Source organism: Cibotium barometz, chromosome 12 (assembly GCF_041138505.1).
Source record: "Cibotium barometz isolate CiBa-2024 chromosome 12, ASM4113850v1, whole genome shotgun sequence".
Classification (NCBI taxonomy): Eukaryota; Viridiplantae; Streptophyta; class Polypodiopsida; order Cyatheales; family Cibotiaceae; genus Cibotium; species Cibotium barometz.
This window is the reverse complement of record NC_141057.1, coordinates 43,842,698-43,865,788: the sequence shown is the minus strand read 5'-3', so window position 1 is coordinate 43,865,788 and position 23,091 is coordinate 43,842,698. Positions and strand designations below refer to the sequence as shown.

The 23,091-nt window shown below is 46.9% G+C and overlaps 1 protein-coding gene across 2 annotated transcripts in view; it reads right to left on the bottom strand.

Moving 5' to 3' along the window:
- ABCB25 (ABC transporter of the mitochondrion 3) overlaps positions 1-23,091 on the bottom strand; it is a 167,020-nt gene that overhangs the window by 79,489 nt on the left and 64,440 nt on the right. For both annotated transcript variants that reach the window (XM_086806530.1, XM_086806529.1), the window contains exons 5-7: positions 21,583-21,626; positions 21,243-21,345; positions 21,004-21,111 (exon numbers count right to left, since the gene is read on the bottom strand). In XM_086806530.1, the coding sequence (XP_086662656.1) occupies positions 21,004-21,111; positions 21,243-21,345; positions 21,583-21,626 (255 nt within the window). The remainder of the gene's footprint in view (positions 1-21,003; positions 21,112-21,242; positions 21,346-21,582; positions 21,627-23,091) is intronic.

The following is a 23,091-nucleotide window of genomic DNA, read 5'->3' as shown; positions in this document are numbered from 1 at the left end:
ACCACCAACTTGCCAAGCAAAGCTCGGCTCTGACAAATAGGATCAACTATGCCCAGGCCGCCTCTCTCCCTCGGCTGAGTGATCACAGCCCATGCCACCTTGGCCCTGGCGGGCCGCCCGTCGCCACCGGACCAAAGAAAGTTCCTGATGAGCCTCTGCACCTGGCCAATGCACGCCCGAGAGAAGGCCCAGCAAGAAGTGATGTACCACATGGTAGCAAGCAGAACCTGGTTGGCCACAACCACTCGGCCAGCCAGAGATAAACGAGCGGTACTCCAATACAGAAGCTTCTTCCGAATGCTCAGAAGAAGGGGGGCTATCTGCTGCTCCGGAGATATGTCAATGCCCACATAGCATCCCAAATAGCGCACTGTAGTGCCGGGGGGCAGCCACTGAAACCCATCAACTAGCCTCCAAGTCGGGGGGGGGGGGGGGGGGGGGGCAGAACTGACCCACAACCCACACGACTTGTGCCAGTTGATCAAAGCGCCCGAAGCTCTGCAAAACCTGTCCATGGCTGAGGCGAAGCGGCGGAGGTTCTCCTCCCCTCCCTGAAGATAGACAGTAGTGTCATCCGCAAACTCCGAGTCTAGGAGCTCCTCCGAGGTGCAGATGGGGAGCTGGAGGCCCCGCAAACTTGTATCCTGTGCCGTCAAGAAAGTGCTCATGGCCTCCGCCACAAAAAGAAAAAGAAAGGGCGCCAAGGGGCACCCCTGTCGCACCGAGCGGGAGAGCTGGAACCTCTCTCCGCGCATGCCCTGTATCAGCACCTGGCTATGAGCCGATGTGTAGAGTGCAGAGACCCCACGGATCCACTGAGGGGGGAAGCCCATCCTCTCCATAGTGCCTTCCAAGAAGGCCCAGTCCACCCGATCATATGCCTTCTCGAAGTCGAGAAGGAGCACTGCCAGATCCTCCTGCCGAAATCTAGCCAAAGCCGTAGCCTCCCAGAAAGAGAAGATGTTATCCAGGATGCTCCTATCCTGGATGAAGCCTGTTTGCGTGGAGTGGATGATGTCCGGAAGGTGAGGCTGAAGCCGCCTGCTGATCGCCTTAGCTAGGACCTTGTAGGCCGTGCCTAGCAAGGTGATCGATCTCCACTGTCTAATCTCTAGTCTGTCTCCTCCCTCTTTGGGAATCAAGTGAATCAACCCCTCTGCCATGCTGTCCGGCATGTCTCCCGACTCCATGATCTCCTGGAATGCCAATCTGAAACCCCTATGCAAGAGACCCCAGTACCTCTGGAAGAAAGCCACTGAGAGACCGTCCTCTCCTGGGCATTTGCCCTGGGGAAGTGCCTGAAGAGCCGCCTCCAGTTCCGTATCCGAGAAGGGGGAGAGAAGGGAGTGCTGCAAATGGGCCGGCACAACCGGTCTCGTGAAGCTCCAGACTGCCTCCCGAGCCTCTCTCACCCTGTCATCTGCTGGCTTAGCAGAGAGCAGATCCCTGTAAAAATCTGTGGCGATCGCCCGAACTCTGGGGGGATCCACCACTACCTGGCCATCAGCCTACCGAAGACGCTGAGACCCTCTCGTCTGAAGCGAGGCCCTGTCGCCTCAAAGAAATCTCGAGTCACTCTGTCTCTAGCCTGTGTCCAAAAAGAAGCCCGAGCATGGAATCAGAACTCCACCCTCCTCTCCTCGATGGATCTGATCTCTGTGCGAGCTGACTCCATCTGCTCTGAAATCCAAGGACTCGTAGGCTCCCTCTCCTGAAGTCTCTGAAGGGAAGCTAGACTCCTCCGCAGGCTCCTCTCCTGCTCTCTGAAAGCCTCCAGACGGTCCAGGGCAGCCTGTCTGAGCATCCTACTGATCTCCTGCAAACCCCTGTCAAGATCGCTGGCTGCCGATCCTCTCCTGAACTGAAGCTCCTGCCAGACCTGCTCAACTCTGGTCGCAATCTCGGGCTCCTCTATGAGACAATCTGGAATCCGGACGCTCTGGCCTCGCTCTCCTCTCGTAGGGTCCTCGATCTGGAGAAGCACTGGAAAGTGGTTTGAAAACGATGAGCCTGCAACTATACCCACAGTGCCACCTCTATCGCAAGCCCACTCATCAATGTAAAACTTGTCGATGCGGGAAAGGTTAACTCCTGTGGCCCGTCTATCCGAGCGCGAGAAAGATAAACTCCCCTGCAACCTGCCAAACTCCGAGAGAGTCCACGGATCCTGGCCTCTCACCTGCAGCACTAGTTCCTCCCAGGAAGGCTCTCTGTATGCGGAGCCGTGAGTATAGGGCTCTGCACTCATCATCATACCATCTGTTCTGGGGCATAGTCCCAGATCTCGCAGGCTCTCCTGAGTGGACACGATGTGGGAAGCTCTGTAATGCAGCCGTGTGTAGGAGTGATGCCAGCTGGGCTGTAATGGTATCCATAGGTGCCAGGGGATCCATGAGTAGGAGCCCATCCTCTACTCTGCCAGTGTATATGTCTGCCATGTCATGTGTGAAGTAGATGGTAGTGTGTGGCGTCGGTATGTGGGGGGCTGGTGATACTGGTGATCCGGCTAGTGAAAATGCCAAGTATGTATGATCTGCCCCAATAGGACGAGGTGGAATGGAGAATGAGGTGACAAGCTGTGATGCCTCCAAAGACCCCATAACGTAGTCTACCACCGTGCCTCCGGTCCGTGTATGACCCCCATGTGGGAAGCATGTCAGCCCTCCTGATCCCGGCCACTATAGCATCCCGTTATAAATAACGAGACGATGCCTGGCTCCCAACTCTAGTAAGTGGTCCACTGTCCTCTGATGCCCGACTAGCCCCTATCTCCTCTGGATCCACAGGGTGGAGGATCTCCATGTCATCATAGTCATACACCTCACATTGTCTGCTCTGTGTGTGGGCATTGAAGTCGCCCGTAAGAAATACTTCCCCTAGTGTAGAATAATGCATAATCTTCTCCGACAGACAAGTGTATGGCGAGGCTCCTGTCTCCTCCTCCTGTGGCATGTCCTCTGTAATGACATAGGAGGATCCTGATGGAAAAAAGTGACATAGAGCTATGTATATAACCCTGTCCTGTGAGAGCTGTAAGCTGATCCACATGTATCTGGCCTCTGGATCCTGTGCTACCACTCTCAGTCTCCCCTGTAGCTCCCGTCTGAATAGAACTGCTACTCCCCCCGACCCTCTCGAGGTACCCTGGCGTGTGGTCCTCTTGTATGCTCACTCCCACTGGAATCCCTCTACTCGAGGTAGCCCTCTCTCTGGGCTCTGATATGTCTCTGTCAGAAGTATGATGTCTCTCCCCACCATAACATGCTCCAATCGTCCAGGCTGCACCCATAGTGAACCATTACAGTTCCATACTGCCATGTGTATCTCTGTCAGTGGCCTGGTCTGTGTCCCATAGGCCCCAAACCGCTAATCCATGGGCCGGCCATCAATGATGACCCGACCATCTCGATAGAAGGCCTTCTTGCCTTCTCTCCTCGCGTGCAAGACTCGTGGCATGCAAGCTCTCCTATGCTCAAGCTGCATCCTTGTGAGATCATCATCCAAGAAAATAGGAGCTCCCTCTAAACCTCGTAGTATGACCCTCTTCCTCATGAAGGTGACCCTCTCCGTCTCTCCTGCAAACTGTAGGATGAGGGCTCGCTTGCGTGTTGAGTCTTTCCCGGCTCTCCATGCTTTGGTGAAGGGGAGAGGGTGCTCTTCCCTGTAGCCGTGCTTCATGCATAGAAGCTGTCCATCTTTCTCGGGAGTGGAGTCGGGTGTCTCGGCTATACCTGTGACTCGAATGTTGAGGTGGCGGGCATGCCTCATCTTCTCCTCCTCAATGGTGGTGTGAATGATTTGGTGTTCTTCCCTTTGAGTCTCCTCCCTCACTTCTTTACGGATGTTCTTCTTCACCACCTCAACCCATCCTGACTGCTTGGCTTCAAGTTTTCCCTCCATGTCCTTTGTGATCTCCTTGGAGATCTCTTCTTTGATGGCCGTGAGAGTGTTGTCATTGATCTCCCCTTCTTCCTTCTCAATATTCTTGATGGCTACCATTTCCACTTTCAATGCACTCACCTCCTCCTTGAGTGCCGTGTTCTCTTGTTCGAGGTTCGTGACCCGTGCTTCGAGAGCCATGATGTGTGGAATCGGATGTCTTCTTGTTCTCCTTGATTCGTGCCTTCATTGCCGTCTCGAGGGCCTCGAGTTTCTCTTGGAGACTCGGGGCCATTCCTCCATATCACTCTGCAGTCCTTCCCACATGCAAGGAGGAGAGAGAGAGAGAGAGTTATGTTGCTGCCTTGGGGGCCTGAGCAAGGGTGGGTGGGGAAAGGGGGGCACAAGCACCTAGCGGGGAGGGAGGCGGGCCAGGAAAGGGGGGCACAGGCGCCTAGCGGGGAGGGAGGCGGGAGGCGGGCCAGCATAGCGAACAGAGACACCGCAGCGAAGGGAAGAGGGCTAGTGGGCGGCGAACAGAGACACAGCAGCGCAGGGGGCTAGGGCAGCCAGCGCAGCGAAGGGAAGAGTAGTGCTACTGAAAGAAAGTTGTATCAACGTCTACAAAAGGCCAAAATGACCTATGAGACCAAAAGGTTACATCATGTCCATGAAATACATCATGAGAGAGACACAAAGAGAGAGAGAGAGAGAGAGAGAGAGAGAGAGGGTGTGCGTAGAGTGATCGTCTATGCTCTTGGAGAGAAGGCCCTTGTCGTATCTTGCTAGAGTGAAGGTTGTCGCATGTTCCTATTGTGGTGGATGTGGAGGGAATCGGTTGTCGCCTGTACCTGTTGCAAAGAGGGACGTCGCATGTGCCTGCTCTGCAAAGAGCCATCAACTGTCCTTGTCGGTTGTTGGTTGTACTTGCTACTCTCGTCTTTTCCTGCTAGTTGTCACCTATACATGTTGCTGTCATCTTCTTCTTCTCGCCTTTACATGCTGGCTGTCATCTTCTTCTTCTCGCCTGCTGAACGTCACAGTTCTTTCCATAGCCATTGCCTCTGCTTCTGCTTCTGCTTCTGCTTCTGCTTCTGCTTCTGCTCATGCAATGGCTCTAGAAGCAACGAAACTGGGGGCAGACCAGGCAGAATATGCCACAGTAGGAGGGTGAGAGAAGAAGCGTGGGGCTCAAAAGGGCGTAAGCCAGGCGTAAGATGGGCTTGCAGAGGCACAGAATGGTGTGATGGTGATGGGAGTGAGGGCCGGAGACAAGGCAGAATTGGGCGCTCATACGACCATTGCACAGGAGAAACATGGGCGCTCATACGATCGTTGCGCAGGAGCCAGGTGGGCGTAGTAGAGGTGGCACGGTGAGGGGCTGGATCGCCCCCTGGGAAGCAGCGCCACTGCTGTGATGACTGTGGCAGATTTGGGCCGACCACTCGGCGTAGGTGGTTGCCTGCACACTAGTAAGTGGCTGGCGACAACGGGCTCTAGGGGCAGCGGGTGGCTCTGAGACGGTGATGACAGCGGGCTCTGAAGCGATGGCGATGGGCTCTAGAGAAGCCGACGATGTCTGGACGCAAAGCTTAACTTCGCTCTGATACTACTGTAGGATTAGGGTTCGGGGGATCTAGGGTTGCACAAGGATTAGACAAAGGATGGGGCACAAGACAAGATTAATCATAAGCAAGATTAATTAAAAGGACAAACCCTAGCTAAAACACTAGATCCACAAGGGCTACATCTTGCTCAATGTTATATTCATATACACACAAGGATGGCTATAATCCATACAAGGGGTGGTTCACAAATCATACACACTTGTTTACATTGAATTTTCCCAACATGCTTGACATCATCCATGACACATCTTATGTCTTCTATTCAGCCTTTTTTTTTTCCAAGAAAGAGACTTCTATTAAGTATGAAAAAGGCATACAACAATCACAGCTATAAGCCGGAAAAGAATAGAATCACCCCAATATGTAAGGTGATTTCAACCACTGAGGAGCATCATGATGCCATGAGAGACCTGTGGGACTCGAGGAAAAGAAAGTGCCATGGTCCCAATCCTGCATAAATATAACGCGCTTTGCCTACGTAGAACGAGAGGACGCCTGAATACTAGTCCAAGTAGCCATAAGAGTATGGATGATATCACCCCATATAGTACTAATGCACCGAGACCCAAAAATCTGGACACCCTCAATAGCCTCCGTGCATCTAGCTCTCCAAGTCTGCCATGCTGTAATACTGGCAATAATCTCCCAACTGGTGTCAATCCTCCACCACACCTAGGGCAGGTAGGTGCTACACCGAAAACCGATCTCGACTGATTGGTGGGGAGACTACCATGTAAGAATAACCAAAAGAAATGAGAGATCTGGCTCCTTTTGTATGAATGCCAAAGCCTATGCCAATATTTGCGCTGTATCACTAAAGAAATATCATACCTCTCCCAATGAGGCCTGAGAGTAGGGTTCCTATGCATCTGTCGAGTGAGGAGAAGCCTAGCATTTGGTAGTGTGAAACTGAAAAAGAGATGACTTTTCAATGGATTGAAGGCATCAATCCACTCCCACTCTCTTAGATCCCACTGAAGATATCTCATAGGATTGCAACCATATAACCACAAACACCAAGAGCCATGAGTCACTATATGAGGAGAAGGGTCAATGAACCAATGCTTCCCCGAACGACCAACAATCCTCGCTTGACTAAGTCTACTATCTGGCATGATCTCCTGCATGCTACATCTCCTCAATCTCCCTCCACGCATGATAGAGTAAATGATGCAATCTATAGCCTCCGAGTCCGGGAGAGCAATGACCTACAGAGGTATGCCTATCCTCGAAAAGACTCCCAGCCAACTTGGATGATAGTCTCCATGAAAAGTCCCAGGGAGCCACTCATGCGGAATAGCTGCATCAATCTGATCAATACGCATGCAAGAGACCCTAAGATGCTGAATGGATGCAGCTCTCCGATCCCCCAGAAGACTCTTAAAGGTCTTCCAAGCAAGAACCGTGTATGCACATCTTTCCCATCCTGACCAATGCATGTAACGAGATGCACCAAGTGGCCGACCAGTCTCATCCCTCATGAGCTTGTTCCACATAATAGGTTGTCGGTCGGCCTCATCCAAAAACCTAGGAGGCCTTTGTCGCAAAAACGGTCTCATGCTTCTCCATGCTCTGACAATGGCTGCAATAAGAGGGGAAGATGGTGCCCTGATATCAGCCTCTGTGAACAAAAACCGTGTGCTGGGCAACCAGTCTCTCCCAACCCGGGGTGTACATCCGAAAATCTGAGACAAGCAAAAATCCTTCCAAGGCTTAGTGCCTGGTAGGAAACCACTGACCACAAGTTTGCAGAGCAACGCCCTGCACTGAACATCCGGATCGATAATATTCAAGTCCCCCCTCTCGGTTGGGCTAAATAGCGGTGAGCGAAGCTACCCTGGCACGAGTTTCTGAGGTGCCATCCAAACCCAACTAGAGAAAATCGCAGATCAATCTCCGCAATTGACCAATGCACGCACGAGAGAAGCACCAACAAGAGGCAGCTGACGCAAGCAATACCTGATTAGCCACCAAAGCTCTGCAAGCTAAATCTAATCTCTTGGAGCTCCAATAAAGGAGCTTCTTCCGGATACTCATAAGTAACTGCTGTGCAAAAGAAATATCAATCCCAACCTGGCATCCCAAATATCCAGCAGTGCATCCTCTATTGATCCAAGTAAAACCAAGCTCTGCACCCCAAGTAACTCTCGGTGAATCACTAATCCAAAAACCAACAGATTTGTGCCAATTAATGAGTGCCTCTGGTGCCAAATAGAACTCTTCTAGTACTACCTGGAAGGAACATAAGCATATATGTGAGGCCTCCAAGAACATGGTTGTGTCATCAGCTAACTCAGAGTCAACCAGCTCCTCTTGACTACGAAGAGGCAACCTCAATCTAGAAATACCAGCAGTGGAGCGGAGAAAGATGCTCATGGCCTCTGCAACTATGATACATAATAATGGGGCTGAAGGGCAACACTGCCATACTAAGCGAGAAATCTGAAACCGCTCTCCTCTATCACCACAAGCGAGCACACTATTGTGGGCATCACGATACATGCATGAAATTCCCTTGATCCATCTCTGAGACAAGCCCATATGGCTAAGAGTACCCTCAAGGAAGTCCCAATCCACTCTATCATAGGCTTTCTCAAAATCCAAGAGCAGAATGGCTAAGGACTGATTGCTCGCTTTAGCCCATTCCACAGCCTCCCAAAACGAGAAAATGTTATCAAAGATGCTCCTTCCGTGTAAAAATCCATTATGAGTATCATGAATGACATCCTACAAAATTGGCTGCAATCTGATGCTCATTGCCTTGGCAAGAATCTTATATGCAGTCCCAAGTAAGGTGATAGGTCCCCACTCGCCAATCAATGTCTTATCCCCACTCTTAGGGATAAGATAGATAAGCCCCTCAATGAGAGAAGAAGGCATAGAACCTGTGTCCCACATCTCCCGGAGAAGCCGATGTGATCTCAACCCCAATCTCATCCCAAAAAGTAATGAAAAAAACAGGGGAGAGGCCTTCCTCCCCTGGACACTTACCATGAGGTAAGGCATGAAGAGCATGACTGAACTCTTGCATAGAAAAAGGGGCATCCGGACTGGCACACATCTCCTCAGTGATCAAATGTGGCAATGCATTCCAAACCTTCCTCTGTGCCCTGTGTCTCAAATCAGAGTGCGGCTCAGCACTAAGAAGCTGGCAATAGAAATCAATGGCAATCTATCTAACCATAAGAGGATATGAGTGTGAAGAGTGCCATGTGAATCCTGCAACTACCTGACACTATCTCTGGCATGAGATGGGCCGTGAGTAGCAAAGAAATGTATGTTGCATCTGCCACCCATCTGTGTCCAAAAGGATTCTTGGGCATGGTAATGGTACTCTGCACGCTACTCAAGAGAGTAATGTTGTTCTGCCCTAACAATACATAAAGAATCTGCAACCCATCGAGCATGAGGATGTTTCTCGTGCTCTTTTTGTAAGGCAGCCAGTCTACGTCTATTAGACCTTCCTAAATCCAAGGCCTCTTGCCTCTTAGACAAAGCACATGTGTGATAAAAGTCACTAATATCACAGAGAGCAGAGGCCAGGCTTTGTGAGCCATGTGAGAAATCATGAGATCTCCAAATATCAAGCATACGACGTGATAGCTCTGCATCTGAAAACAAATGATCAGGGATGCGTACATGGGGTGCTGATCCATGGCAACTCAGATCTCTAATACATAAAACCACTGGGCAATGATCCGATTTAGAGGTGCCTGTAGCAATAAAAGTATGCTCCCCTCTGTCAAGCACCCAATCATCCACATAAAATCTATCTAACCGTGCATAAATACATCCTGCATCCCTTCTCCTGTTAGACCATGAATAAAGAAGAGTGGATGGTCTCCTCGAATTGTCATCCTCATGCCAACAATCCCTGCCATGAACGGAGAGTATAAACCTCTCCCAAGACGCTCTTTCAAGAGGATGCACCAAACCCTCATGTCCACCTCTTTTATCTATTGGCATCTCAACCATGTTAAAATCCCCACCAATAATCCAATGGTCGGCAAGAGGCATCAGCGTAGTGAGAGATGTCCAGAAGACAATCCTCTCACCTCTATGGTTAGGAGCATAGAGATTGAGAATACCAATGCGTGTAGTACCCTACATAAGAGGGATCCACTGCGCTCTTGCAGGCAAAATGACACCATGTCCAATGATGCAAGGCAAGATCAAAGCTGAAACAGAGATACAAATACAACCCTTGGTACCAATAGCTGGTGATCAAAAGGTGTATCCCGAGAGAAGCTTGCATGATCTCCCACACTGGCTAGCATCCAGTTTATGCTCTTGCTAGTGAGATCAAAAGTTCTATCCCGAGAGAAGCTTGCCTGATCTCCCAAACTGGCTAGCATCCAGTTTATGCTCTTACAAGAGCAATACATCCATAGGTCCACTTGTAATTGCACAATGAAGCTAGGTTTTGACAATGTGTTTCCGCCGAGGCGGAAAAAAACCCCAAGACCCTAAATGTTCCAAGAGACAATCCTCAAAAGGACTCGGAGTAGGAGCGACCAGATCTCGTGGGCGACGAAGGACCACCTTTAGAGAAGGAAGTACGTCTCACATAGGTAAGGGAGGGACAATCTAACGATGTAAACCTTACTTCTCTCTCCCACTCCGGGGAAAAGCCAAGGCTAGTCCTCAAAATTGGAGAGGTACCATGACAATGTGACTGCGCAACATCATCCTCAATGGTACAATCATCCTATAACTGTAATGCAGCATCCTCCAATGAGGGATCCAGATCATGTGCGTGCAAAGCCTCATCCTCCAAAGAAGGATCAACATCCTGTGAGGCAAGAGTTGCATAAGGGTTGGGGTGCTCCACTAGGGGTGTGGGTGAAGGGGTAGGTGCGGGGGTCCGAGGGTGCCTGCCATCCCTAACCACAACCAATGCTGTGTGGTCTGTTGTGGCATAGGAGCAACACGAGTCTGGGCAACAGCAGAAGGCACCTCATGGGTAGGACCACGCCGCCTCCGAGCATGGCCCCTCGATCAGGGACAATCTCTAGCAATGTGACACTGTCAACGACAAATCCGACACTGGTCAAGTCTGCCTGCAATCTCCATCCTCTGTCAGAAATGAGTTATGTCAGGTCTCTGAAGCATAATATGGTCGTCAATAATCGATGGATCAAGAACAAGCACAAGGACCCGGGGTACACCATCAAGAGTGGCAGTAACAGTCGCAGAAGCTGAGCCGAGAGACCCTAGAAGGACTGGTGCCTCTAGAACTTATTGCAAGCTAAAAGCTTCCAGAAGGACCGAGGAAGAGCATGGAACCGCAGTGAGACCAAGGTAAGGCGTTGATCCTCCGCCACTGAATCAAAGCCCACCTGGTACTGAAAGAAGAAAATCTTCCTAGGGCCAAGAGGGAAGGGGCTGCCAGCCAAAACCTGAGAAGTAGCTTTTGGAGAATGAAAGTCCACCTGGAAGAAGCCTCGACCATGCAAACGAGTATCCTGGAAGTGCACAATCACCTCTGAAGGGAGAGTTGCTAGAAGCCATTCACGGGCCTCCGAACGAGAGGGGTGGGAACCATAAACTCTCACAACAAGGGTGATCTGGACCTCAATGTCAATGTCGTGCTAAAGAGAGGTGAGCTTGTCTTGAGAAAAATTGATGATTCTCCCGACCAATGGGGACGACGAAAGATTGGCGGCTACGAAAGAAGCCATAAAGCCAATCGAGAATGTGTGGGCGGCCGACTTACATCCAAATAAAATTGTTGCTAAAAGAAAAAGGGGAACGGGGAAGGACAAGGTAGGTGCAGCAAGGTGGAAGTAAAATGCGGGAGCAACAGAGGCGCGTGCAGATGGAAGGGGGCAGAGGCGGGAACAAATCGGGTTTAGACCATTTTTGAAGCATTTTGATTTCTATCGCCATTTGTCATTTGCATATAAGTTTTGATTTCTATCACCATTGATTTCTGTGCCTCTCAAATAGGTAAACACATAGCTCTAGACCATTTTTGAAGCATTCTAACATTGGCCAACTGCAAGATTTTCATTTGCATCCTCCAAATAGGGTCTTTTTCCTGCATTGTGAATAGTGACTAATCAAGACCTAATGAATCCTAATCTCAGTGTTTTGGTGCAATAAGTGGTTCAATCCTACCATTAGAAAGTTCTACAAGCTCCCATCAACTCACATTGTATTTGCCCCTTGTTTTGGTGCATCAATCGCTCACTCGAAAAATTAATCTTTTCCTATCACCCATCATAATGACCATTCCTAATGATGATGATATTCAATCAAATAAGGAAAAGATTAGGCCCAAGAAGACGATCAACAAGTCACATTCCAAGCCTCGTTACTAGTATTTTGCTAAAGCCATGAATTTTTCTGAATTCCTATGTACCCACATGTACTTTGAAGAAAATTAAGCTCATTACATTCATATTTGGATGAAGGATTAGACATTGCTTGGGAGAGTCTCCTAAGTAAGACCTTGTTATTCATCATCCTGGCTACTTCAATGCACATTGAAAGGTTTAATAAGGTAGGCTTTCACACATGGCAAGTAAGGGTAAAATTCATCCTCATGAAAAAGGAATTATGGGCCATTGCAAATGGAAAAGAGGAAAAACCAAGGACAAGGGAGGCAAAGATTCCATGGGAAGTGATAATTAAATTCATCACATCTCACATGCAAAGTGCTCTTTCGAGACATGGGAGACTATGGAAAATTTATTTGGGACAAAACAGAAGCATTCAAAAATTAGTGTTAAAATTCGATTTTTCAAACTTGAAATGAAAGCTTCTAACTCATTTCCAACTCATCTAAATCACATGAAGAGTTTAATATTCCACTATCAGCTGCCGGAGCACATGATCAAGATGCAGTTGTTGTCTTATTAAAAAGTATGCCTGATGAAGAGTATGGACATTTAGTCTCTACTCTAACAAATCTTCCAGAACCTTCTTTAGAGGACATTGCAGCTGCACTCCTTGAGGAGTACAAGAAGAGGCAAAAGAAGACTGGTGTCTATGAAGAAGCATACTACACCAAGAACAAGTTCTCCACCAACAAGAACTTTATCAGCAAGAAAAGCTTCCCAGACTCAAAGATAAAGAAAAGATAATCATATTGAGGAAAATTGTTTTTTTAAGAAAAAGGCACAAAAGGCATACCTTGCAACTCAAGAAGAGGAAAAACATCAAAAGAAGGTCTCCGAGGAGGCCAACTATATTGAAGCAGATTGGGCTTTTTGAGTAACCTAAGGTCTCTGCCCCTACCATGTTAAAACCTCACATTACTCAACATAACTACCTAACCCTGAAGCTTTGTAAACATCATTAGGTTCACTCACATGACTATCTAACATTGTCATCATAACCAGTAAGACCTACAGGCATGGCATTGTAGACATAACTAGTAAGTCTAATGAGCCCTATAAGTGCCATCATAGCTGGGGGGATGTAGGCTTGTAGCATTGACATGAATATTGGTTGAGGGGAGATTCATTGGAAAATACACCCAATATTCATGCTCATATTCTAAGGTTATTTGGGGCACATAAAACCTTGGCATTACTCTTGTAAAAAAGCATCATTTCAACCTAGAAGAAGGTGCCTATTTCCCAAGCATTTAGAAAATCACCAATGTTGACTTTGATGAGAGATCCTAGAAGAGTATCTAGAGAGAATGTAGGAGATGATTGAGTATTCAGCCTATTTAAGAGGCGCACCTTCATGACTGAAACACGCCTAATTACTCCTCCATTAATGTTGTGATTATGCTAATCCTAATACTTATTATGTTGTGATTATGCTAATCCTAATACTTATTATGTGTGATTAACATAGTGCTCTTGATTTACACAAAATCTCTTACATTATGTTCAACCATGAGCTTTCTTGTTATTTATGAGCCTCCATGAATAATCAACACTTGGAATCAGAGCCTTGTCACTTCCCTAAGCCCATCATTAGCTGATTAATCTCCTATATTAATCATGATTAAGTTCTCATTAAGTTTTCTCTCTCTTTTTCCCATTCTGTCAAACCCATCTATAGTGGAGCAGTGATTCCTCTCTCCACAAAACACCACTCGCCAAGCTATCAAGTGGAGACTCTTTCCAACTTAGAGGCACACGTGCAGCTTGGAGGATTCGAAAAGAATCGCAACAATCACCAGCGGGAGCTACTGCAACAACCGCCTACATTTTTTGGGGAAAATGTAGATCCCAGGTGCATTATTCGATAACTTTGGAACTAAGTCGAATTTTTCCAATGCATTCCACCCACAAACAAACGGCCAAACGGAGATTTACAATCAATTGGTGTTCAACGTGCTGAAGTGTTATGTTCACGACCAGCAAGGTAAGTGGCAACAGTATTTGCCTTTAGTTCAAGTTGTTTCGAATGACTCTTTTTCTTCAGCTATTGGCAAGACTCTTTACGAGGCAGCATTTGGAAGACCATTCCAGTCTTTGTTGACTAGAATGTCGTCCTCAGTGCCTGAAGCTAACAAATTGACGGAGTCTTACCAGGAGATCCTGGAGTCTGTGAAAGAAAGATTGCCTAAAGCACAAGAGGCCTGCACTCGACAAGCCAACAAGGACAGAAGAGATGTGATCTTTTCAGAAGAAGATTGGGTATATCTTAGGATAATGAAGCAAAGGCTGAAACAGGTGATCAATGAGGTTTCCATAAAGCTAAAGCTACCTCCCTGGACTATGCATGATGTGTTCCATGTCAGTTGGTTGAAGCCTTATATTGGACCTCGTCTCTCCAATGTCCACGATGAACAGGAACTAGACATAGTGGACGAAGCTAAAGTTATGGTTCCAGAATAGATCCTTCTACATCGTTTCAAGCACAGCTCTGGCCAAAAAGAAAGACAGTTCCTCATGAAGTTTCAAGACCGAGGGACACATGAGTCAGTGTGGCTTGACAAGACCTTCTTCGAAGATTTTCCGGCACTATCGACGGACTGTTTGGAGGCTTTGCGGCTTCCATCAAGTTAAGCAAAAGGGTATGTCACGTGCATTCCACACTTGGATGCCACGTGGACATATCTATACAAACAGGTGCAAGACCTGGAGCGGAAACTGGTCCCTTATGAGCTCCAGTCCGACACGAGTCACCCAAGGTTCCACTCTAAGCGTCCAAGGTCAGGTGTACAAATCCCATACATGGTCTTGGTCAAGTGTGCAAGTCCCGCACATGAAGCAATGCCTGTCCGTACTGTGAGTCACCCTCTGGAATGATGACAGGTGTTTCGGGTGTTCAGCTTGTAGCCAGATATCAGGTGTATGAGGAATAGCATGTAGGATTGCATTATGTGGGGGGGACCCTACACTTTGGGCTTGCTAGGGCAGCCCATGCACCGTAGCTTTGGCCATAAAGCCCAGCATGTGAGGCCAGCCCTTATAGAGCATAGGCCTTGATGGCCAGCCTCAAAGAGGCAAGGGACCAGCCCGCCAGCCCCTAGTCGGCAAGGATTGGCTGTCAGCCAGGCCTAGAAGGCCTGGACAGCCAGTCAGCCAGCCCCAATGGCCTGGGCAGCCAGTCAGCTAGCCCATGGAGTGCAGTCCAACAGGCGGCCAACCTAGTTAGGCAGTCTGGACAGCAGCCAGCTTCTGAATCAATGCGGGCAGTACCTAATGTGCAAGGTGCCCATTATTTGGAATTAAAACAGCTCGTGGGGATTTAATCAGCAGGCTGACAGCCTTTAAGCAACCACCAACCAGCATATAAGAAGAATATAAAAGCATGGCTTAGTCAAGAGTCAAGACATCTCATAATTCACAAAGTGCTGAAGAACTCCAAGGGCCAGGAAAACCAAAGGGAGCCTAAAGCAAAGGTGAAGATTGAAGGTCAAGAACAGATCATCCACAAGCTAAAGGTTTACAGCCACAGGAAGGTCTACAGATTTGAGTCTTTTTCTCATCATTCAATCAAGCAAATACGCCCTTCACAGGGTATTTGGGACCCAATCGGGTGTATTGCCTTTATTGTGACTCTCTCTCTCTCTCTCTCTCTCTCTAACTTCCACTACATTATGCAAATCGTCAGGAACCAAGGTGCTGAATATTCGTTATCCAAAGTAAGCTTCTGCATGTTACAAGTAGACCAATAATGTAAATGATCTTGAAAGGGAATGTATGGAACATTGTCAATCAATCTTTGCTACACCAAGGCACTTCTCACGAGAAGAGTCGAAAGCGAAAGCGAGGATGCTTATAAATATGACACCAATTCTTAATCAACAAGAAGCTGCACAGTTGGAATCCCCTTTCATGAACATGGAATTGCCAAGTGCTCTTGCCAGACTGGGTAAGTGGAAGTCACCAGGATGGGATGGATTGACTGTGGAATGTTTTCAATATTTTCGAGAGGAATTGGAAGACATTTTATTGGCAATGATAAATGTTGCATGGTTACAAAGATTGATGCTTGCTTCCTGGCAAGAGGGCCTAGTGAAATTGACTCCGAAAAAGAATGTATGCATAAATTTGATTGATTGGAGGCCTATCACTTTAATGCCAGTGCTATACAAATTGGTGACAAAGATGATCTCCAATAGAATAGCCAATGTGCTTAACAAAGGGTTACATCCCGCCCAATACGGGTTCATTCCTAGACAACAAATAATAGACAATTTGTAATACTTATGTGGGAATAGAGTATGTCAAATATATTGGTCAAGAGGTATTGTTACTGCAGGTAGACATTGCCAAAGCATTTGATACAATGCATTGGGACTTTATTGCAACCACCATGAAACGTCTGGTGTTTGGTCCAAAAATGATAGAAGTCATCTATTGGTTGTATGCAGGCAACACAGCTAGATGTATCACTGGGAAAGGATTATCATCACCCTGGACTTTGGAAAAATCAGTTAGACAGGGTTGCCCACTAAGTGCGATGTTGTATGCAATTGCACTCATGCTCTGCTGATGTATATGGATATTCTTACTCGAGAAGGAAAATTAGATGGACTCGTGCAATCAGACAGGTCATAAATGGTTGCACATGCATATGCTAATGACTCTTTTTTCTTCCCAACAACAAATACTCCAAGGGATTTGACAGCGATTATGGATGTTTTGCAATTGTTTGGGACAGCAACGGGGCTGAAAATTAACTTTAGAAAGTCGAAGTTGTTACCACTAAAACAAGCAGATTGACATAGTATACTCTGGCCAGGAGATATACTACCCCCAAGCCAAATCACTAGGCGTTTGGGATACCCTTTGGGTTGGAACATATCTTTCAAAGACGCAATTGCATGGATGCTCACAAAAGCCAAACAAAAGGTTGATTACTGGCACTTGTCTACATGGCTTTTGCATCGAAGCAGAGCATTTGATACGCCATTGGCTGTGGAAAGCTTATTTTTTAGTACGAAAAGAAATTTGCAAGGTGGGAGATGTCATATCGATTGAAGACATACCATTGTTGTTTCCACCGGCCTGTACGGAGACTTGTCATTGATCAGCTAGCAAGACATGGGAATATATCATATATATCGGTTGGGCAAAGATAGGATGATTGGCTGCCAAAAAACAGCCAACCACGTTATATTACACAGTTTCCTCTTTATGCACTGACAACCGCAAGGGCATATAGATTATTGCTTCCACAGCCATGGATAAAGGGACATGCATCGGGTGTGGCATATGAATAAGTCCTTACGCTGGTGGGAAGGTAATTTGGAAAAGATATGGCAAAGTCAATTGCCTTTAAAAAGAAGGTTTTTCTATGGAGATGCCTCACAGGAACGCTCCCAGTAGTAGGAGAGTATTTGGCAAAGGGGAAAATTGCAGCTCCAAATTATTTGCGGTGCCATCATCAAATGGAGAGCATGGAGAGTACTCTTCATTTGCTATGGTTTTGCACTAACACAAGGGAGTTTTTGAATCGTCTATCTTCAGATATAACAATAAGATTCCCTAGAGTGACATTTGGGAAAATGTTATGGACGTTTGGAAGATATCCTTCCCGATTGCAGAAATATGCTCTTTTCTTTGGCTGGACGAGATATCTGGCTATATGGACAATACGGTTGGATCATTGCACAACCTCGGATCGGCGAGTATATTTACTTCCGTAGATCATTACGTCAGGCATTGCATGATAGTTTTAAGCTGCAAGCAGCACATTGATCAACAGAACTGTGTGCGCGTGATATATATGTGTGGTACATATATAATATAGCATTTACATATAAAATATGTATGTATGCATTTATTACATGCATACATATTGAAACCGATCCCGTCAAGTGGGAAGGACTCCGTTGGACACCCACACGCTTAATAGCACAACTTTTAAACCACAAATTTGAAATGGACAACTTTAAAACAACTTGAATTTAAATGAACAGAAATGGAAAGATGGACACCAGCACTGGGGCCGGAACGGGCCGACCCCCCCCTCAATATATGATATATTTATTGGGAGTATTTTAATGAATACAATGCTCCATGGGTTCTGAGAACCAGATAATGTCCATGTACATATGAAAACAGTACCAAACAAGTAGGCTCGAATTTCGATGTAGAAAACTCGAAGCAGAACGACCACTATTGTGGCCCAATCTCTACGGTCCTGTGCTTTCACTGGACTCCGCGGAGAGCGCCTCACTGGTGTTCCGAGACCACGCACAAACAGGCGTTCTCGTACTAACGCCTGGCTCTCCCGATCTCAGCACCTTTGGACCGAGGTTCGCCAATACAGCTTGGACAACCCGGCACCGAACGGGTGTGGCCGTAGAAGGATGAATCCCTTCTCAGATTTAAACATATAATGCTTTACTCAAATCTGAAAATCACTTACTTGTAGTAGGTTGATAAAAGACCAAAACTTGCGGGATGATGAAGTCTTCCAGGTGATGTGAAGTCCCCTTGATGAAGATTCAGTCTCCTCGTGATGCACTACCAAGGCAAGAGAAACCACAGCCACCTGTTGTGAAAGAAGGAGAACCCACTTGGAGAAGAGGCTGGGCTTTAGTGTGGAGAGAAGATGGCCCACGTTTGCTTGCAAAAGAACAAGACAACGCAGCCAGTGAGTAAACAGCCGCATGTAGGAATGCTTCCACCTGTAGGAGCAGTACGCTGAGGTTCTTGCGGGTTTGCTGCCACCTAAAGGAACAGAGATCAAAGCCTGTTGGAAGAGGGTACCCAGCAGCCTGCGCAGCCACCTGAGAAACAGTGGTTGGCCTGGCTGCAGCCGCCTGGTGATGCAATCAATGGGGCAGACAGCCGCCTGGGAGAGGAGCAGGCGCAGCAGTAAGGAGGAGATGGAAGACAGCCGCCTGCTGATGGAAGACAGCCGCCTGCAGCAGCAGGTTCAGTCGCCTGTAGAGGGTCAGGCGCAGCCAGCAGTAGAGTCAACAGTCCCCTGCTGTGCAGTTCGCAGCCAGCCTGTAGAGGAAGTGAAAGCAGCCGTATAGAAGCATGCGCAGCCTATATGGAAGAGGCAGCATGCGAGGAGATGGTCGACAGTTCCCCCACGCCAAAAAGGTTGATCGCCGGGTGATGAAAAATCAACGCCAAGAAGATGCGATGCCCACACTTGAGAGAGAGGGATTTCTTTAATAAAATTAAAGTGAAGATTCAGCTAGAGATTTCCCACGCATGCATGAAGGGGGACTAGTGGGGGTTGGTGACCATGCCCACCCCCACACTCACTTAAAAGTGAGGCTCCCCACCTTGGCCCCAAAGTGGGTGCCCAAAGGGGGTGGCCACTTTTAAATAAGTGTGAACCCCTAACCTTATAAATCAAAGGGTTAGAATATGAAACATTAAAACAACATGTATCATATACTTACCACCTGTTCACATGCACTGAAACTTGTCAGAATACAGGGCAGACTTCACGACTCACTGGCAGGCGTCCCCGCTCAGTAAGTAACACGTCAAGCAGGCAGACACACAAATACATGTCATGCGAAAACAGTTTCAAACATGCAAAATATGTGTGCATGTGCAAAAAGTAACATGGACATATCTCCCGTTCATGGAACATGTACAAAATATCTGTCGGCACAAAACTGGCACGACATAAAACATAAAAACCTGGTCTTCCTATGGAGTGACAGTCCCATAGGTAAGACACAGTTCCAGGCACGAGTTTCCCTATGGTGTGACAGTCCCATAGGTGAAACACGGCACGAATACTGGCTCTTCCATGGCGTGACAGTCCCATGGATCGAACACAGTCCAGGTCATACACGGGTGGCACTGATCTGGCTCCCGTCCATACGACACCATCCTGCTAACACACGGGTGGCACCAGTCTGGCTCCCGTCCATGTCAGCAAAATACTGGCCTCTTCACATGAGACACCGGCCTGGCCTCAAGTGAACGAGACGCAAAAACTGGAGATGGACCAAATGGTCGGCCAATTGGTGACACATATGCGTGCACGTGTGTGTGTGTGTGTGTGTGTGTGTGCGCGCGCGCGCGTGTGCGTGCGTGTGCGCGCGCGTGCGTGCTTGCACATACATACATATAAAATATATATGTATGCATTTATTACATGCATACATACATACATGCGTGCGTGCGTGCGGGGTGTGTGTGTGTGTGTGTAAACATGTATATATGACGTAGATAGGATTAATCATAGTATTCCATTTGCAATATCATTTGCAAGATGTTCTACACAAACAATGGAAGGTGGCCCCAAACCATTCAGATTTGAGTATTGTACACACATAAAACCCAGATACTAGGTGGCTCTTACAGAAAAGCTTGTTGGTGCGTGCAATGACACTTGTAGACACCTATCCCTCCATGGGCTAGATGCACAATCACCTTGATTCGCACTACATCCCATCACCTTGGATGGCTGGAGCTTGGAGAGCATAGACCTGACAATAAACCAAGCACACTCTGTGGGATGCGGTGCATACGTAACAAACAATATTTGTGTCGGGAGCCTGCATATAGATGCTTGACCTAGGCACGTAGTCCCAATACTTGCATCAAATATCTATTACTAGTGACTTCGGTGCCTGCAATTGTGGTAGTGTTAACATGGTGGATCAAGCCTTTGTTGAGGTGTAGCATGATGATTGCTTGAGCCCTCTCATCTTTATAACTTCTTCCTCATTAGGTGGGTCTGATACCTTCTTCTTGTTGACATAAGGCCACAAGCCCTTGAGCATAAGCATATATTTGACTTGCATTTGCCAAAAGTGAAAACCCTCTCTGCTAAATATTACTTAGGCACTTGTGTAGAGATTTCTCACAGTCACTAACTTTCATGCACAAAAAACATTAGGAAAAATATGGACTCTCCATTTTGCCCCTTAAGGAGTGAATAAAAAAAGATTGGCTTGACCAATGAGAGAGCTAGGATTCTAGATCCATGTAACATGGATCTTTTTTGTCATATCTTTGCCCAAATCTCTTAAGACAATAAAATAATAGAGCCCATATATTAAAAAAATAGAGAAATGTCAGATTTCAATTGTGGTAGTGTTGCAATGTTTAAGTAGATCTTCTGAGTCTTGTGAGCCTTTCCAGATACTCACTTGAGTAATGACCAAAGTGAATGCAGTGTAAGCTGCAACTGTCGCAGTTGTAACCCAAGCAAATGGCGCTCCAAATTTGTAAGCCAGTATACCTGCTACCATAGAAATCTGGACACCAAAAGTTCAGTACAATCATCTCCACGTGTGCACATATATAGCAGTGTATCTGCAAGACCATTCAAGTAGAGGCTCTTTTCACCTAGTCTTAGTAGCAACTACAGAAGTGGTATTCATATTACCTCCAAGAAAGTCGGAAATATATTGAAGACCATGGATGTTAATATGAAATTGATCCCACGAGTCCCCCTATCGATGGTGCGGTGTAGAGCACCGGTTTGCCGACTGCATGAGAACACACAAAAGGAGTCCCTAAGTTTATAATATATGACTTAATTCTTGTTTATCTAAAGAATTCATGAAAGTCTAAAGCCCCAGCTTATAAGGGTTTCTCAATCATAACCATCAGTCCACCTGCTCTTAAGATACTATGCATGTGTTTTGCTCAAACTATTGCTAAAAGCCCTACTCGGTGTAATATTTGTACCGTATTGAGCATCCCAAAGGTTCCAATTGCTTTACCTTAGGTGAAACTGCAAGTCAAGGTTGTGCAAGTGAAAAAATACCTGTAACAATTAACTTCATATCAGAGAAGCTTCAACAACATTGGAAGCTCTTACTCTTACATGTGAAGGAAAAAAAAGGGTATCCCAGCCAAAAGAAGGTGGAGAAAACACTTGAATCAATGTCCCGCATATGCTTGCACAGGCTTAATAATCTGATGTTTCATCAAAATGAAAAATGCAACAGAATAAAAACTTTAAATATTTAAAACAGCATCAAGAAATGGGGTTGCATATTCAGTTATTCACACATGCACCACCCTAAAATGCTACAAGAAAATATCCATTCTTCGAGGGTATCTAAAAATGTCTCAGCTCTACAGCTGCCAAGCTTTATTAATGTCCTAGGAAAGGATATCATGCTACCACCATCTCTCTAATGTGGACATTTGGATGTCCTTCACAATGTCAGTCAGTCATTATGTAGATCGCAAATATAACTTGGGGCTGGCACGGTGATGGCCAATCTAGGTGCAGAAGGCTGTGCGTATTATCAGTGTAAAGTAGAAGCAGACTAATTGAGCGTGATCAAGGTGGCCACTCTCAGACCCATAATGGCAGCCATGCTCAAAGCAAATGTATCACAAAGAGATGAGTCCAATCTCATGCTCTATATGGTCAGCCATATCCTATAGAAAGAGTGCTTATCTGACCAAAAATCAACACATGAACCACATCTAGTCAATAAATAAAACAAAGCAGCTACAATAAAAGAAGTAAAGAGTTGGAGCTTCCATTTTGCAACATACATGTTTTTTAAAGCATAAAGGATCACTTCCATTCACTCACAAGTTCTCAAATCAAGAACAGTACCATGAATAGCACATCCTGAATGTTGCTAAATCCTCCACCTCCTGGCTCTTCTTTATCCACCCATCCTTCATCCGCAGCCCTTCTGCCAGCCCCCCTTCCTCCTCCATTTTTTGCCCTCATCTTTCTGCATCCCTGCCCTTCTCCCATCCCTCTGCACCTTGTTCTCACACGCTATCCTCTCCCACCCCTCCATCTTCAGGCTCCAGCGCTATGGTTTCAGTCCTTTAAGCAATGTCGGCTTACTCTTGTCTTCACCCCCTCAAGAGGGCTCCATGGAAGCAGCTCCTCATCCCCAACCGAGGTCGCCGCCCCTTGCCTATTCTCCAAAGCGGACCTCCAGCTCTTAGCATCCACAGTATCCTCCTCCCTGCCTCTTATTGGTTTGCAAGCTCATGTGGAGCCGCCCAACACGTGGTCAAATTTGGGATTCGCTCTAGGCAGCCCTCATTGGCAAGCCTGGCAAAATCACCAATATTCATTTTCTTGGGTATGGCTACATCCAAGTGGAGTTTGACTCTCTCGCAGGTGGCTGACAGGGTCTTCAGCGGAGTCCCATAGCGATAAGCACAACTCAAGTGTTTTTCACTCAATGGCATTACCACTTCGACCCCGCATCCGTTCCCCTTGCACGATTGACTGAATTCCCTGTCACAAT